Below are 15,606 nucleotides of genomic sequence, written 5' to 3'. Positions count from 1 at the left end.
GAAGCCAAGTATATGGTCAAGGGATGTGCCCTTTTCATTTAGTTTTTTAGGGAAATACCTGAATAAAGACCAAGAATAGACTTTTGTGTACTGCTAAGTGGTTAAGAGGATAAAATGGGCTTTAGTCTGTGTCTGAATGCAGAGAGTTATTGTTTCGGCTGAGGTGATGGCAGTGATGGCTGAACACGTACGCAAAATCTGTAAATACAGACTTTAGTTACAGCATAGCATCTCATTCAAAAGAACCAAGATGTATTACTATATAAAATGCTTACATTGAAAGGTCTTTGCACTTATTTATTGAATAAAAAAGGCTGTTATGGAGAATTACATTTGTAATAAATACTTTTCTGGAATCAAACATGAATATCCACAACTGAGTTTTATTGGAAAAAAATAACCATATTCAGTCAACTATGCTGTCATTGCCATTCACACTCTGCACACAAACACACGTTTATAGACATCATTAAAGTTTACCATAAACACCTTTCTTACGCTGAATCAAAATGTCCATTTTAAAAGGGCTTTTTTTAATAGATTTTTTATTGATTGTCATGTAATTATCAGCATCTTAAAATATGTGAATTGCAGGAGGATGAAGCAGTAGCGCAACAAACTTCTATGATGGCTATATCTGTGCTTGCACTCACACATATTCACACACACTCACATCAGACAGCACTATGTCTTTCGCTGCTTTTGTATTAACTTTATCCCAGTCCACTTTATGGTTTGGGCTGAGCAAATAATGTTCAGTCCTGGTCCTTAACACCCACAGTAGCTGTTGTTTGTAGAGCACAGTATCTCTGTTTTATATCACATCTCGTTCAGGTCTCACGTCTGCTTTTAGCTGCAGTTCAGGGCTGATTGAGACGTCGGGGTCAGTATGGGGAGAACAGCAGCGCTGTGTGTGTTGAACAGATGGGTCCAGGGGCCGGGTGCATCAGCGCCTGAGGGAGGGGCTGACTCTGAAGCAGGGCGGGGCTTGAGTTTGTGGCAGGACGGAGATGGAATGGGGGCAGCACTGCCATGGCGGCAGCAGTGGCAACGGAGAGTTGACGTTGTAAGAGACAGGAGGCCAAAGGTTTGGTCAGGTCTTGGTTCTTACACAGAGCGAGATGAATCTGAGGGGGGAAACACAGACAGACAAGCTGCAATCAAGGTTGTTTTTTTTCTTTCTAAAGGAAATTGAGCAGGAAACCAGAGAAGGACAAGGAGATAAAGTCTTAGCAACTCCTTGGCCAGTAGAGGTCTGGGCTGTCCCAGTTACTGCCAAACAATCTTTCCATTAATTTGCGCTTCTATCTAACATAATCTGCCTTTTTCTCCCAAGACAATGTCATTCGGTTGCAACATTTCAGACATAAGAACCAGAGACCTGAGGATTGGCCTCATTTGAAGTAGGGAGTGGAGCTTCTTGGAAGAGGAGTCAACTAGTGCACACAAACACAACGCGGACGGCTGAAAGCATATGAATCAACGGCAGCTGGGTACTCACTGCTTGGAAACTCTGGTGACGCTGGGTGGGAGTATAAGGGCTGAACTTAGGCTTGGCTGGTTTACCTGCTGCTCTATCCTTGTGTCTCCTACTGCTGATGTGCTGGAATGAAGGAGAGAAACAGGCAGATAAAAACCAGGCACACTCAGGCAAAAGCATTAAGAAAAGAAAAAAACATATTTGCCGTTGTCTGGCAATTTGAATAATCAGGGAAGAGGAAATTATAGAAAGCCTAATCAAAGTTTGAAAATGTTTGGCAACATGTCTGTATTTTACTGGCTCAAAATGTGAGATTAGAAATATTCATGAGGGGGCGTCTTTCTGATTTGATTGACAGGCACAAACAGATGGCTACGGCCACGCAATCAGCGGTGAACTGCTAAATATGCATGAGCACCTGGCCAAAGTTTACTTTCACACAGTCAGACCCACACTGTGCATTCCCATCACGAACAGAGATGCTAACATCACATTCAGATGCTCGCTGAAAGAGCCTGAGTATCTTTGTGCTCATTATCACTAGAGATCTGTGATTTTATCTCACCTGCAGCGACAGGTTTGAGATGTTGACACTGTGAATTGGAATAAAATATGCAGAGTACTGAATTGACTTGTTGTAATGTGCGATGGGTTAAGTGATATAGAATCTGTTGCCGCCTTTGAGGGATTCAACTGTGTGGCAGATCTGTGCGACAGCTTACCTTTTCATAGCTTTACCTTCCTAAGAGGAATTAGGCAGTGAAAAATGTGAAGTGACACTATCTCACCCGCCCAGTGGTAACTCTGCTAGTGCAATAACCCGACTACACTTTGTCTTTCTACTTTTAATTCATTCACAATTTCATATACTTTAGGAGGCAAAACACTAAAAAAAAACCTATAGATATATAAAGTAGCAATGTAATACTTTATATATCTACCCCAATACATTTTTAGGCAAATGTTGTACATTTTGTACTCCACTACATGTATCTGACCATTATAGCTACTGTTTGGATTTGACATTTAAAGACAAATGGTGACACATTGATGAAGATTAAACAAATGGATCCAGATATTATGGGTTCTGACCTTTTGAGAAAAAGCAATGTGTACGTGGCAACTTTTGTCAAGTTTCATATGCCTGTTAGGTGTTTTCAGTTCCCCTCTGAACTTCTCACATGTTTTGCCAACCAAAGATTAGATGGAAGTCCAAGAAATAAATATAAATGTGCGCAGCAGAATTGAGTTCTTATTTCCTGCCTCTTTAATCATCTCCCGGCAACTCAAATGTACTGTATGTTGTGTTGGCACTGAGTTGAAAAGTATGAATGAAGTGAGCGGGACCTCACTAATCCAGTTTTGTCAATGCAATATATAGCCGGGTATGATAATAAAAAGAATGTCTGACATTTGGAGTTTCCCATCCAATATCTCACCTGATGCCTTAACTGCTGTCTGTAATGGACTGTGTTCGTTTTTACCAGTAAAAAGACCCCTCTGAGCTTTGTTATTGACAATACATCAGCAGCTGACCTGTTTGAGCTGCGTCTCTGAGTTAACGTGCACATCGCAGATCTCACAGTGAAACGTTTTGTTCTGGAGTCCCGTTGACACCTCAGGCAGCACGACCAACTTGGTTTTGATCCCCGTCCTCGGGAAAGACTTGATGGCCCCATGCCCGCTTCTTGCCTCCAGCATTGTTTTGTGCTTAGTGCCTGAGCAGATATAAAGTCACGTCAATACAGCATCAAACATAGTACGAGCAGGCTAAGCTTGACTACGGCTGCAGTTTCTCACCATTGTTGTGGGCCTGCAGTTGCGAGGCAGAGTTCACTGCCACCTTGCAGAGGGGGCAGTAGAGAAGACGTATGGATTTATCTTCTTCTGTTTCCACGTCCATCTCTCCGTCTCTTTGTGTCTCTTTCTCTGGTGTTGCAAGTCCGGGCAACAGGGAGGGGTCAGAAGGCGGAACCTCAGTTTCAGCTGGGGCACGGCTCGACTGTGCCATCTCTGAGGTAGGGTTTGGGGGTGAGGGTTCTGAAATAACAAAAAAAAAGATACATAAAGATATTAATAAGACAGTGTAAGAAGTGTGAGAAACAACAAGAACAACCTCTGCCAGCCAGTACATTTGCACACCACATCCATGTCTGTCAAAGATTTCATCACTGTGTGAAACGCTCATTGATTGATCAATTCTTGAGTTGTGGCCAAAAACCTGTTTAAACACAAAAATCGAATCAGTTAATCTTTGTGTCGGAGTGGATGTTGTGCCAAATTTGAAGAAACAGACCCGACAGACAGCCAGAAAACCCAATGCCTCAGGTATAAACTATGGCATAAAAATGTGGTAATAAAGAAGAGAACGAGAATGAAAAAAAACCAGGTGGAGCACGAGAAAGTCTGATGATTCAAACTTGAACGTTTTTTTGTATTTTTACTGCTTACAATAAGAAGCAGCAATTTCATGCCATACTCAGAGAAAGAGATAAAACCTCACCAGGCTACAGGTGATTATGGGCTCTATCGACCTCTCTAATCGCACTAATAATCAATGTTTTCCCCAAGGATCTGCCTGCCAGCACTTAAACTCACAGTTTTGTATAGGAATGATTTGGCTTGATTATCTTTTGTGAGACTGACTTGTTAGAATCCCTGGAGGAATGCGTGCTGATTTAAGGATTCAGTCTTTGCTAATAACAATGATTAGCTCTGCCTCCCCGAGTGGGTGTCTGTTTGTTACCATTGACTCCCCCACTTGAAGAGCCTGTTTGCTGGAGTATTCTTCAAAAAGCTCTCATGCCTTCTCATCCACCTCCCTGAAACTAAATCCAAACTGGAAATGATCACTCATTCTCTCACTCTTCAAATACACTCTCACATGGGTAATGTCAAGAACAATTCTTCAGTCGTTTTGCTTTTCAGCTTGCAGCAAAATGTATTATTTTCCTTCTGCAACGCCCATACACACATGCAAGACTATCACATCAGAACTGGCACACAGAGACATGTTGCTTCGACACACCTCCACACATAATATCAACACAATCCTGGCACACATGTCCTCACATGCACTATAGAGTTCCCACTCAATATGTGAGAATATTGAATGTGTTTTTTCGATCTCTGGAGGCAATTCAAGAGGTCAGTAAATGTAGATATGAAAAAGCAGCACGGGATAATGCTCAACCCTTAATCTGTTCACTGTGGTACTAAAAGCAGCAGGGGGTTTATCACATCAGAGAATTAAAGTCGTGACTGGAAAGAGGAGGTTTGAGCTTCACATCCCCACATCTGAGGCTGTCATACATTTGATTCCTACACACACACACACACACACACACACACACACACACACACACACACACACACACACACACACACACACACACACACACACACACACACACACACACACACACACACACACACACACACACACACACACACACACACACACACACACACACACACACACACACACACACACACACACACACACACACACACACACACACACACACACACACACACACAGGAGAAGCATGTAGACACACACCTCCTGATGTTGTTTCAGAGCTGGAGGGCTGCGAGCAGGTTGATGGGAGAAATTGCAATGTGGTTTCCGTGGCGACTGGTTCGGAGGTCCTGATCTTTGAATCGGGGGCGTCCATCATTTTCAGCCTTTTAGCGTGCTTGGTGCCAACATAATGAGAAGACGCCTGCGTTTGTGCACAGCAACAACAGCAAAACAAGAAGGTGTAAAGTCATTGCAGATATTGTTTTAGCTATGAGAACATTACAGTAGATCAAGCACAAAGTAGAAGCTGTTATAACTTCTTGATTGACAGGTGTTTTATATCAGTTTTTGTTGTATTAGAAACAGGAGTGGTGATTGCAAAGGTCAAACAAGTGAGAGGTGTTCATCTCCCCCCAGGTTTTACCTAAGGCAGGCTTAGTAAGTGTTCAACTGTCATGTAAGGGTGTGTGTGAGAAATAAAATTACCCTGGAAGAAAAACAATCAAAGTTAGTGTTTCCCACACGACAACGCCCACCTCAGAGTTAAACAGATGACACACTCCACAGGGACTGGGCTTCCTCTTCAGCGGCGATGTTAGGCCGAAGCCAGGGCCAATCAGAACTTTATGGACGTGATCCATCTGAAACAAAGGAGAGCGTGACTTCAGGGTCATGCAAGACTTATTAGGTGGTGAAATAGACCACTTGAGGTGTTAATGACATGCTGTCTGCAAGTTAGTCTACTCCCTTTCGAGAGAAACACAGATTTACAATATTTCAGGTTAGAGGTGGGAGTTGTAAGAAGGAGCTGAATGAGGGAGTAGCTTGTCTAGCACCCAGTCACGCATGAACACAACAGAGTGTGTAAATGACGTGCCCTGCACTGAGGCTCCACCTTGACTCACCTAAACAGGTTTAAAGTGACTGTGAAACACCTGTTTATGGGAAAGGTGGCAGTCAGAGACTCGTAGTTTACTCCATTGTGCAGAACATGAGGCTGTGATCAGCGTGTATTTAGCTTGGATTCAAAGAATATCCAATTTATTTGAATACATGAAAAACCATAAACCTGTCAAACCACCATTGCAACATTTTCCAAACTCCATTCAAACCATTCTTTCATTGGTCAGAACCACTTTATCTTTGCTCACTTATTACCTACCTACTACTACTTTCAAAACTAAATGCAGCATAACTGAGTAGACCACAGAGCATGAGCAGCAAAATAGTCAAAGGCTCAAGGTTCTGATGATTGTACTTTCCACACAAAAATATGTCCAACGTGACCACCCTGAATCCCAGCTGACCACGGCCTTTGCTCTCTATGATGGAAGAAACTATAAACATTTTAAAGGCACCTTTCAAACCTACAGGGGGTGAGTGCTTCAGGCTGGAAACCAAAGCCTCACCCAGATATTTTCCAACAAAATACTCAGATCCTGCCGATGGTCTTTCTGCACTGTAAGAAATGAATGAGGTTTATAAATATCCCTTGCAAGGTGTTGTTCACTTTTAAAAGAATGCATGTCAAAGTTCACATAAATCCTATAGTTTTAAAATCATGTGTTGTGTAATCCTGTAACAAGAACACACACAAATCAACTAACTTGAAAATAATGGACTTTTCACCCCAGACTAGGTTTCAGTATGAGAGTAAACAGGAAGTAAACCTCTGTGTGTGTGTGTGTGTGTGTGTGTGTGTGTGTGTGTGTGTGTGTGTGTGTGTGTGTGTGTGTGTGTGTGTGTGTTCATTTCCTTTGATCATCACTCTGCTACACAGGAATGCATCTCTGCAGTCACTGCTCTCTTATCTCTCGCTCTGCTTCCCTGCAGCTTTGTGTCTATGTAAAACTCTAGTAACACACTCATAACAAACACATACATTTATCTTGGGTATCCTTATATTGACAATACACTCCATGAAATCCTAAAAATAAAGAAATAAGTAACTAGATGACCATGACATGGAAGTATACAATGTTGCACATGAAAAACCACAAGGCCACATTAATGTTATGAGAGTGTAGTTTATTCTGAATTAAACTGAACATTATAACATCAGTGAAAGTGTCCCTCCCTCCTCAGCCCGTAAGGCTCCTTCCTGTAGCACCATCTGACCTCCACCACACATTCCTCACTTCACCCCTCCATCTGCTCCCCTCTAAACTCTCTGCTGCTCCCTCTCGTCTCCGTTTGATCAAAGTCACCTTCCTGCCTCCCAGAGGACTCACTCTCTTACCCTTCACTCCCACTCCGCGCTCTGGGGTGGAGTTGCACCTGTGGCAAAGTCATTTCTCCCTTCTTACTCATCGCCTCTTTTTTCTTTCTTCTGTACACACACTACATCACCTGACTTCATCCAAACTGTCAGTCTCCGTTCTCTGTATTCCCTCTCTGCTTGATGTGACATCAAAAGCAATATAAGCAGTACATTCAGTGGATGATATAAATAAAGAAATGAACCACATCCTAGGTGCTCGATCCATGGAGCAAGTGGACCTGATGCATCCCCACTGAATTTTATACAAAAAACGACATGCTTATATTTATAAAACGTATATCAATGATCATTTTACTATTTTCAGCAACTGACTGAAAACAAATAACACAGATATGTGGATCACCCTCGTTTCAGTGGAAACATTTTAAACAGGGTCCTGACTATTTATAAAGGTAAGAAACATGCCCTTTATCTTTGCTGCATAAAAAAAGAAACATATAGGAAAATATAGACTAGCAAAAGTTAAATGAACCTGCTTGGCCCTCTTGTCACCAGCCAAACTTTAGCAAAATTAGCTAAAAGTAGGATTTTACTCTCGCAAGAATGCCGGATTTGCAAATCAAGGTTAGATAACTTTGTAGCAAACCTACTTAAAGGCGACCTATCATGCAAAATGCAATTTTGTACGTCTTTTATACATGAATATGTGTCCCTGGTGTTCCAGGGAACTCACCAAGTGTCAGAAAACACAACCCTCTCTATTTTCCTCCATACCCAAATCTCTTAAAAAGGGGCTGCAACGGATCTGATACAGACTGATCCAGATTTGAACACTTCTGTGACGTCACAGAAGTGGCGCTACGGCTATTGGGCCAACTCCACCAATCAGCAGGAGACAGCCACGGACATTGCCGTTCGAAAGCGCTGGAGACGCTGTAGTACATATGCCAGGCCTGTAGATGGTGCTGTTCTCACAGAATCAGCCCATGCAAAGACAGTGTTAAATTGAGCGAAATGAGGAATCGCTAAAATGCATGATCTGTTTGGTATTTTGAAAAATAAAAAGTATAAATATGCCTTATATAGGTATGGTCCTACACTATATTATTCAAATATAGCATGATAGGTAAACTTTAATGTTATTCGTCTTGATTTGAATGTGGAGATAGGACATTCTGGAAGGAGTAGACTCAAATGTTATTAAGATTAATCTTGCTTTTAATATTTTGTTTTTCCATGTTCATTTTATAATTTGGAATTTAGCAGAGAGTTACACCAAAGACGTTAGGAGGTGTAGAAAGAAATGCAGGAAATGCTTCTATTTAGGGGAGAACTCCCATCTCCCCCAGCAGTTATGTATCTTTCTGACTTGGTTGTCCTGTTCTTACCAGAGCTTCAGTATTAATCAGGTGGTGGCGCGTCACACCAGCTCAGCTCCATGGACTGAGTTATTGCTGCAACATATGGTCGAGTGAAGTAAAGCAGACTTTTACCTGGAGCACAGTCAAGAGCCTCAACATTTAAAATGATGAATGTTCCTGGATTTACATTGTGTACAGCATGACGTCAAACCCTGATAAAATGGCAGGCTGCTGATGATGAACGAGCTGCTGCTTTTCCTTCTTTGTTATTTAAATTATTTGCTTGGAAACAAAAGCACTTATTTGTTTCCAATTCTGTCAAACTATAAGCCAACTAGCCAGTCCCAGTTTGGATCACTGGCTCACGACAAACATCCACACACACATGCATGCAATCCTGTAACCACGACAACCCATGTGGGCACTTAACAAATGCAGCATTTAACAGAGGGCGACACACACACAACACACATGTAAAAACACACATGTCAGGAGAAAGGCAGGCAGCCAGAGTCCAGCTGTGTGCCCACTTACTGACAGGCTCAAACCAGAGCAGGGAGAAGGGTCCCTTTACATTATTCTAAGCTTACCAGTACGCCGAATAAACCACATTAAGCTTCTTTATGTTGGTTTCCGTGAAACAATATTCAAATCTAAATAATGAAACTGAGGAAAATGTCAATGGTGTACTTTAATAAACACATTGGAGCAGAAATAATTAGCAAATTGATGGATTGAGATGACATTTATGAGGACCTGAATATTGGCATCAATCACATCGCTTTCTCCCTTCAAAAACATATTGCCATGTAAAATAAAAGAACAATTCAGTGTGTCTTGGATCATTTTTGAAGGACATTTTCATTTTAACATGTTTTTAGGTCAACATTCCTCACATGCAATGAGCCCTTCAAAATATCAATAAATCAAAAACAACACTGCTTGTCTTTGTCCTATATAATGTCCAAGTAAATATGTTATATATTGTTATAAATATGTTATGTTGTGGTTTTGGCTGATTGACATTAAATACAATATTATTTGGGCTGTGGGAATTCATTGAAGATATTCATTTTCACTACTTTCTAATGAACCAATCTGTCAAGAAAATAAGTCAGCAGAATAAAGGTTGCAGCCCTCTGTAAAGGAGACACGCTGTATATTTAAACATTGCACTTTATGTCAGTCATAGACACAGCCAATACGTTTCCAACTTATGTTAAAAGCAACCATTTATATTCCAAGCATTGTAAATGCTAGCCACTGTTTTTTAGAATTTTGTCTTGAAATGCAGAGATGGAGAGGAGGTGGAAATGGAACAAAGTGAAAGAAAGGGGAGTCATAAATTGCTGAGGGAGGTTATGAGTCAGCGGTTAGATTGTCGTGTGAGACCTTTTAAGAAATTGGGCACCTGGGTAGGCTTTTTCTGATTTTAGAAGAAGGTATAACATGCAGACATTTTAAATTGTGCAGAAAGTGGGAAAGAGGATGGTCAGAGATGGTGAGAGGTTGAAACTCTGAAGTGCTGAAGGGAAGAGGGTGATAGAGCAAGAGAAACGCAAGAAAGTGAAAGGATGCGAAGGCAGGAGAGAGAGGACAAAAGGAGGGGACTCAAACCTCCTTAGGTGGCAGAAAGGCTTTTTGACAAAGGAGAGAATAGATTAACAGCAAACTAGAAGCCTCACATACCACAAAATCCTCTCTTCTTTTATACACTCAATTTGTCTTTCTAATATCTATCTTGTCAACATCAGAGCCACAAAAAGTCAATTTTGCTTCAGTATTTGGCTAGACTCAGTGAAGGGCCTATGAGTCACAGCAACATCAAGTCAAGTTTAGGTTTTGTAATAGGTTTGGTATTAGCGAGGTGTGAGGACAAAAACACACATCATGTTTTCTTGGCTGCATGTTCTTGCAACAAATAGAGGTGCGAGATTTAATTTGGTATTGTTAGTAAATCTGATTACTTATACACCATTGATTCAGAGCTGGAATATTATTTAATGCATTATACAGCCAGGAGTACATGGAGTCATAAAGCAGTATCTCAATTTTAACGTCAGCCCACCCTCTCTTCAGGAGCTTGAACTTTGGTTTTGTTTCTCTTCTCTTTCACCCTTCACAAACACCGGGACAGACATCTTCAAGATACGCTGTGTGAGGAACATCAAGCAATCCACTCCCTCCCCCCTCCCCGAGTTGTGTGGAAATGTCACAGCTCTCTGCATCAGAGGTGATATATTTGGAAAGGTGTAGGCAGCTGGCTCATGCATCTGTGTGTTGAAAAATACAGACTGTGCCGTGAAATAAACTGAACCACTTGCAGCAGAAATCAGCATCATGAAGTGAACAATTTGTTTTTATTAGATTTTTCATCTTTTTAAAGGCACAGTTTGTGAGAGTGTTGTTGCCGTGACAACTGCGGTTACTGACAGTATACTCACGTCGGTGAATCGAGGCAGCAGGTGGAAGGGGAAGAGGGGCTTCGGGTCCGGGGAGGGGTGTGGCGTCCTGCCCAGCGTGGGGCGGGCCAGCGGCAGCAGGGCGCTGTGACACACACTACCTGGGGGAGGGGACATATACAAAGATGAAGGTGATGAAAACGAGATGAAGACAATCTTCGCTTTGAGATTATGTGCTCAGAAACTTGTCTGATTGTATTGTTTGTTGATTGGCAGAACAAAGTGTTTCCCTCACTTTTTTCCTCTCTTATTGTCTTTGCAATTAAACTTTGTGTAAAGCTTGTTGTCTATTTGTCAGTCTTTATATGTGGAAGGACAGTTAACCAAGCGGAACCTCATTAACAGTTGAATGTTAATGTAATTTTGCATTTATTTAGTTAATTTTTCTCAGAGAATGTGCATATTAACATAGAAAACAATGAAAATATGCCAGAAATGTCCAGGCGCCGGCTATAGGAGAAAGATCTAAGTCTCAGATCTACTCATTTGGCCGAATGTGCCTTTACTCTCACACGCACGCACGCACACACACACACACACACACACACACACACACACACACACACACACACACACACACACACACACACACACACACACACACACACACACACACACACACACACACACACACACACACACACACACACACACACACACACACACACACACACACACACACACACACACATTCACACACTTGCGGTAAAGAGGCCATTACTGAAAGTGCCATGTGATAAGCTTCTTGTTTGTGCTTCTAAGTCCTTATTATGGCTTTGTTTTCTCGTTTGAGCATGAACTTTGAGCTTGATTACAGTTTGATACAGGACCAGCCCGCATGTGCAATCATAATAATCAAAATCAGGACACACACCCATCCGCTCTGCCATTAGCCTGATTGCTGTTAACAAGCTCAAATCATAAGTGAATGTGTGCGCGGGCACGTCACGCTGTAAGTGTTTGCTTTTGCATTTGCACGGGAAGATGTGTAGTTCTGGGGGAGGCCGACAGGGGCCCCTGTAACACTGATCTTTTACGGCCCTGCAGCCCCTCTCCAAACAAAAAAATATGATAAAACAATTTTGGAAAGTGTTGCAGCAAAGAATGTGTTGTAACTTGGTTCGAAAATAACAGTAATGTTTGGCTTCTTTATATTATAATAAAAATAAAACTGTAAGTCATTTACTTAATGTACGTTACTAAAACAAACACAAATGGTATTTAATGTTTTTTTGTGGGCAATGATGACTTTATACTGAATAAAAAAAATGAACACTGTCTTTGTATCTTTTGTCCAACAGTAATGTGCCCCTCTCATAAAACAGCTGGTCCGAGCGCGGCCCCCCCAGTAAGACTGGTCTAGAACCGCCACTGCAAGGGAACGTCTTTTCAGTAAGGGCGGGGGCTGCCCTCGTGTATCACAATGCAGTTTATAATTGTCAACTTTACACGGGAATACTATTACAATACGTTTGGCCAAAACCGCAAAGAATGATTTAAAATATAAACGTAAAGCTTTATACTGCTTTGGTTTCCACCCACTGTTTGGTTCAGCATGTTATGAATGATGCTTTATGTTTCAGAAACAAAAGGTGTCAATCCTCTCTGTCCTTAAAATCAGCAGCTGTCAGGACCTTTTCTATGTAGACCCTTTAAACTGCACTGTGCAGATCGCAGGTGCTCCTGCTTGGCTTCATCTGGGCCAAACACTGTTGGTCCTTTCGTAACCAGACGCGCTTTTACGCAGTTGTGGCTTCGCTGGATACAGGGGTGGAATCCTAAATAATACTTTATCATATTTAAAATAAGGGGTGGGACAATAACTCTCACTACTTTCAACCACGCAGGACTCCAAGTCCGACTTTTTTGGCATGTGGAGAGTTTTCCTTAAAGTAAAATGTTTGTAGGCCTATTTGAATATTGTATCGTAGCATTCATGATATTTTGTTGCCATCCCGATTATCCATGCACTGCCAGTGCCAGTACAAATGTTGCACGTTTTTGTTTTGTCGAATTAGTTTAAAACGTTTCCTTCAGTTAATAAGACTGTTTGAAGTTACATTCTTAATGTTTAGTCACAATCTGAAGGAATGTGTTGCCTCCTTAAAACCGATAATGATCAACGAACACATTATGATTTTAAAAACCACTACTTAAAAGTGCGATCGGTCATTATTAAATATTCTTGCCAGAACTTTTAATATTAAAAAGCAAGGTCTTACTTTGTTCCTGCACAACTTATTTCCTATAATCACATCATACATGTATATTAGGCATTCAACAAACATGCATGTAACATAATAATTCATATCAAGCTTTCCTGCTATTATATGTAAATGCTGTCTCACTAGTTTTGAAGAACTGTCTCTATACTGTTGTTATTTATCATGAGGATTATTGAGCACACTAAAACGCTTCATGGCACAAACCTAGACCATAATGTTGTCTTTTAAATCTGTATTGAGTAAACTGCACGATCACTGTGTGCTCCGCTGTGCAGGTGACTGACTTCACAAAGCTCACATCCATCTCAATATAGCAACAAGTGACTCCGCTGCGTTATATTAACCAACAACTCTTGAGAGGAAAACGCATCGTTTACGTACCAAAATACATGGCGGCAACAGGTGAAATCCGACAGTTGACTCAGTGTAAGATAAAAGTATTTCTCATCTCCAGGCAGAGATGAAGCTGTGTGTCTTCTCCTCCAAAGTCTGTCTCCCCTCTCTATCTCTCTCCTGCGGCGCCTATTCTGCTCCTTCCCATCTAGATTCCCTCCTCCTCCTTACTACCCGCCCACTCCTTTTCTTCCTCCTCCTCCTCCTCCTCCTCCTCCTCCTCCTCCTCCTCCTCCTCCTCCTCATCTCTTCACGATTCGTGTACAAGTCGGCTCCTGTATCTATGTCTCCCAGAAATCTGTTTTTAATTCCGTAAACAGACGGAAATGACCTTAATGAGTTTGCAGTAGGCTACCACCCTGGATGAGAGCAACCTTCAATACCAACAGAGCACACTTGGGTTTCATTCACACTCAATATAACACCACATAAAAGTAAAACAGGGTGTATATTCTTTAACAGCTTATGCAGTTTATTTCAGGTAATATCAAAAACAAACCTGCATGCTTGGAAGAATGAGGGGAAATCCTTTCTGGGTGATCCTGTTTGCAGACTTCCCTCCGGGGCGGCTGGAAGGAGCTCCCTGCTCTTCTTTTTCTTCAGTAAATGTTTCCCAATCCTTGCTTTCCTCTCTGGCCTGTGATATTTTTAGATGCTTCTCGGAGCTTTCACTGGCTAGAGAAACTACACAAGATACATAACAACAGCTAAAACCATCACAGGCTGTCACGCTTTTATACAGGCTTATGCATATATGCATGCACTCACACGGCAAAGGACTCTGCGTGTATATATTACATCCATAGTCTGGAGATCATCCGCATGCTCCTACAGACTCATATATATACACACACACACACACACACACACACACACACACACACACACACACACACACACACACACACACACACACACACACACACACACACACACAACCACACACACACACACACACACACACACACACACACACACACACACACACACACACACACACACACACACACACACACACACACACACACACACACACACACACACACACACACACACAGAGAGTTAAGATTTGTATCTCTTGGTGGTGACCTTAACTCAACTTTCTTGTCCCCCTAAGCCCAGACATGTCTCCCCCTACTCCCCCCCCCCCCCCCCCCTGGTGTACAACAACATGTGTTTTCCCACAATCCAACTCCAGTGAGATTTAGCTCTGGAAGTCTGTCAACTCAACAACTGTTCTCCTAAAAATGCACACACACACACACACACACACACACACACACACACACACACACACACACACACACACACACACACACACACACACACACACACACACACACACACACACACACACACACACACACACACACACACACGAACTCTGTGTTCTTGAGCCAAGGAAGCATTTGATTGCACATTTCTGATTCAAAAGTGGAGCCCTCACTGCATGGACCTACACAACAAAAAACATAAAATGGAATGATAAGTTTGCTCTACAGAAAGGCTCCACTCGTTGAAATGATTCAGCGGAACAAAAAGTGAAGTATCTGTAAAAACTACCATGGTGTCTTCACGCTGGCTTAAACCTGTCATCTGGTTGCACCTCCATCCACAAGCCACATGGAATAAAAGCTTAGCAGGAGAAAAATACACACATGGAAATATCGACTCATAAAGTCAATTTAACGCCCATTTTGTCACTTACTGTATTGCCAGACGTTTTGTGTTCTTCTGAGAAAGAGCAGAACACATTTTAGCGGCTGGGTGGTATCCTCAGATTTCTCCCACCTCTAGAAGGAGAGGCTGAAAAGTTTGGAAGATCAGTGTTTTATATTTTAATTACTGTCTGTGTGTATCCATTTTGGACAGAATTTTCTGGGTTAATTGTCGGTCAGTGATGCTTCAAAGGTCAAGTGTCATGGCTGTGGATAAAAGACT

At 41.8% G+C, this 15,606-nt stretch overlaps 1 protein-coding gene across 1 annotated transcript; it reads right to left on the bottom strand.

Moving 5' to 3' along the window:
• Nucleotides 1-363: 363 nt before the first annotated feature.
• Nucleotides 364-13,789, bottom strand: LOC307022670 (zinc finger protein 385D-like). The gene is made up of 8 exons (XM_079655518.1): nucleotides 13,654-13,789; nucleotides 11,030-11,148; nucleotides 5,540-5,644; nucleotides 5,043-5,205; nucleotides 3,281-3,520; nucleotides 3,017-3,198; nucleotides 1,502-1,603; nucleotides 364-1,127 (listed from the first exon to the last, which is right to left on the bottom strand). Exons 1-8 carry the CDS (start codon nucleotides 13,661-13,663, stop codon nucleotides 885-887), a joined length of 1,164 nt encoding a protein of 387 aa, XP_079511644.1. The 5' UTR covers nucleotides 13,664-13,789; the 3' UTR covers nucleotides 364-884.
• Between the last annotated feature and the right edge of the window lie 1,817 nt (nucleotides 13,790-15,606).

This window comes from Notothenia rossii (assembly GCF_949606895.1).
Source record: "Notothenia rossii genome assembly, chromosome: 10".
NCBI classification, from domain to species: Eukaryota; Metazoa; Chordata; class Actinopteri; order Perciformes; family Nototheniidae; genus Notothenia; species Notothenia rossii.
Note: the sequence above shows the minus strand (reverse complement) of the source record. Positions and strands in the feature narration are given on the sequence as shown.

Bases quoted from the DNA above. Each gene is read 5' to 3' on its own strand.
- LOC307022670 (XM_079655518.1), bottom strand. The intron at 3,199-3,280 runs GTGAGAAACTGC...ATATCTGCTCAG, and splicing joins ACTGCAGGCCCACAACAATG to GCACTAAGCACAAAACAATG. The intron at 1,604-3,016 runs GTCAGCTGCTGA...CCTTCATTCCAG, and splicing joins CAGAGACGCAGCTCAAACAG to CACATCAGCAGTAGGAGACA.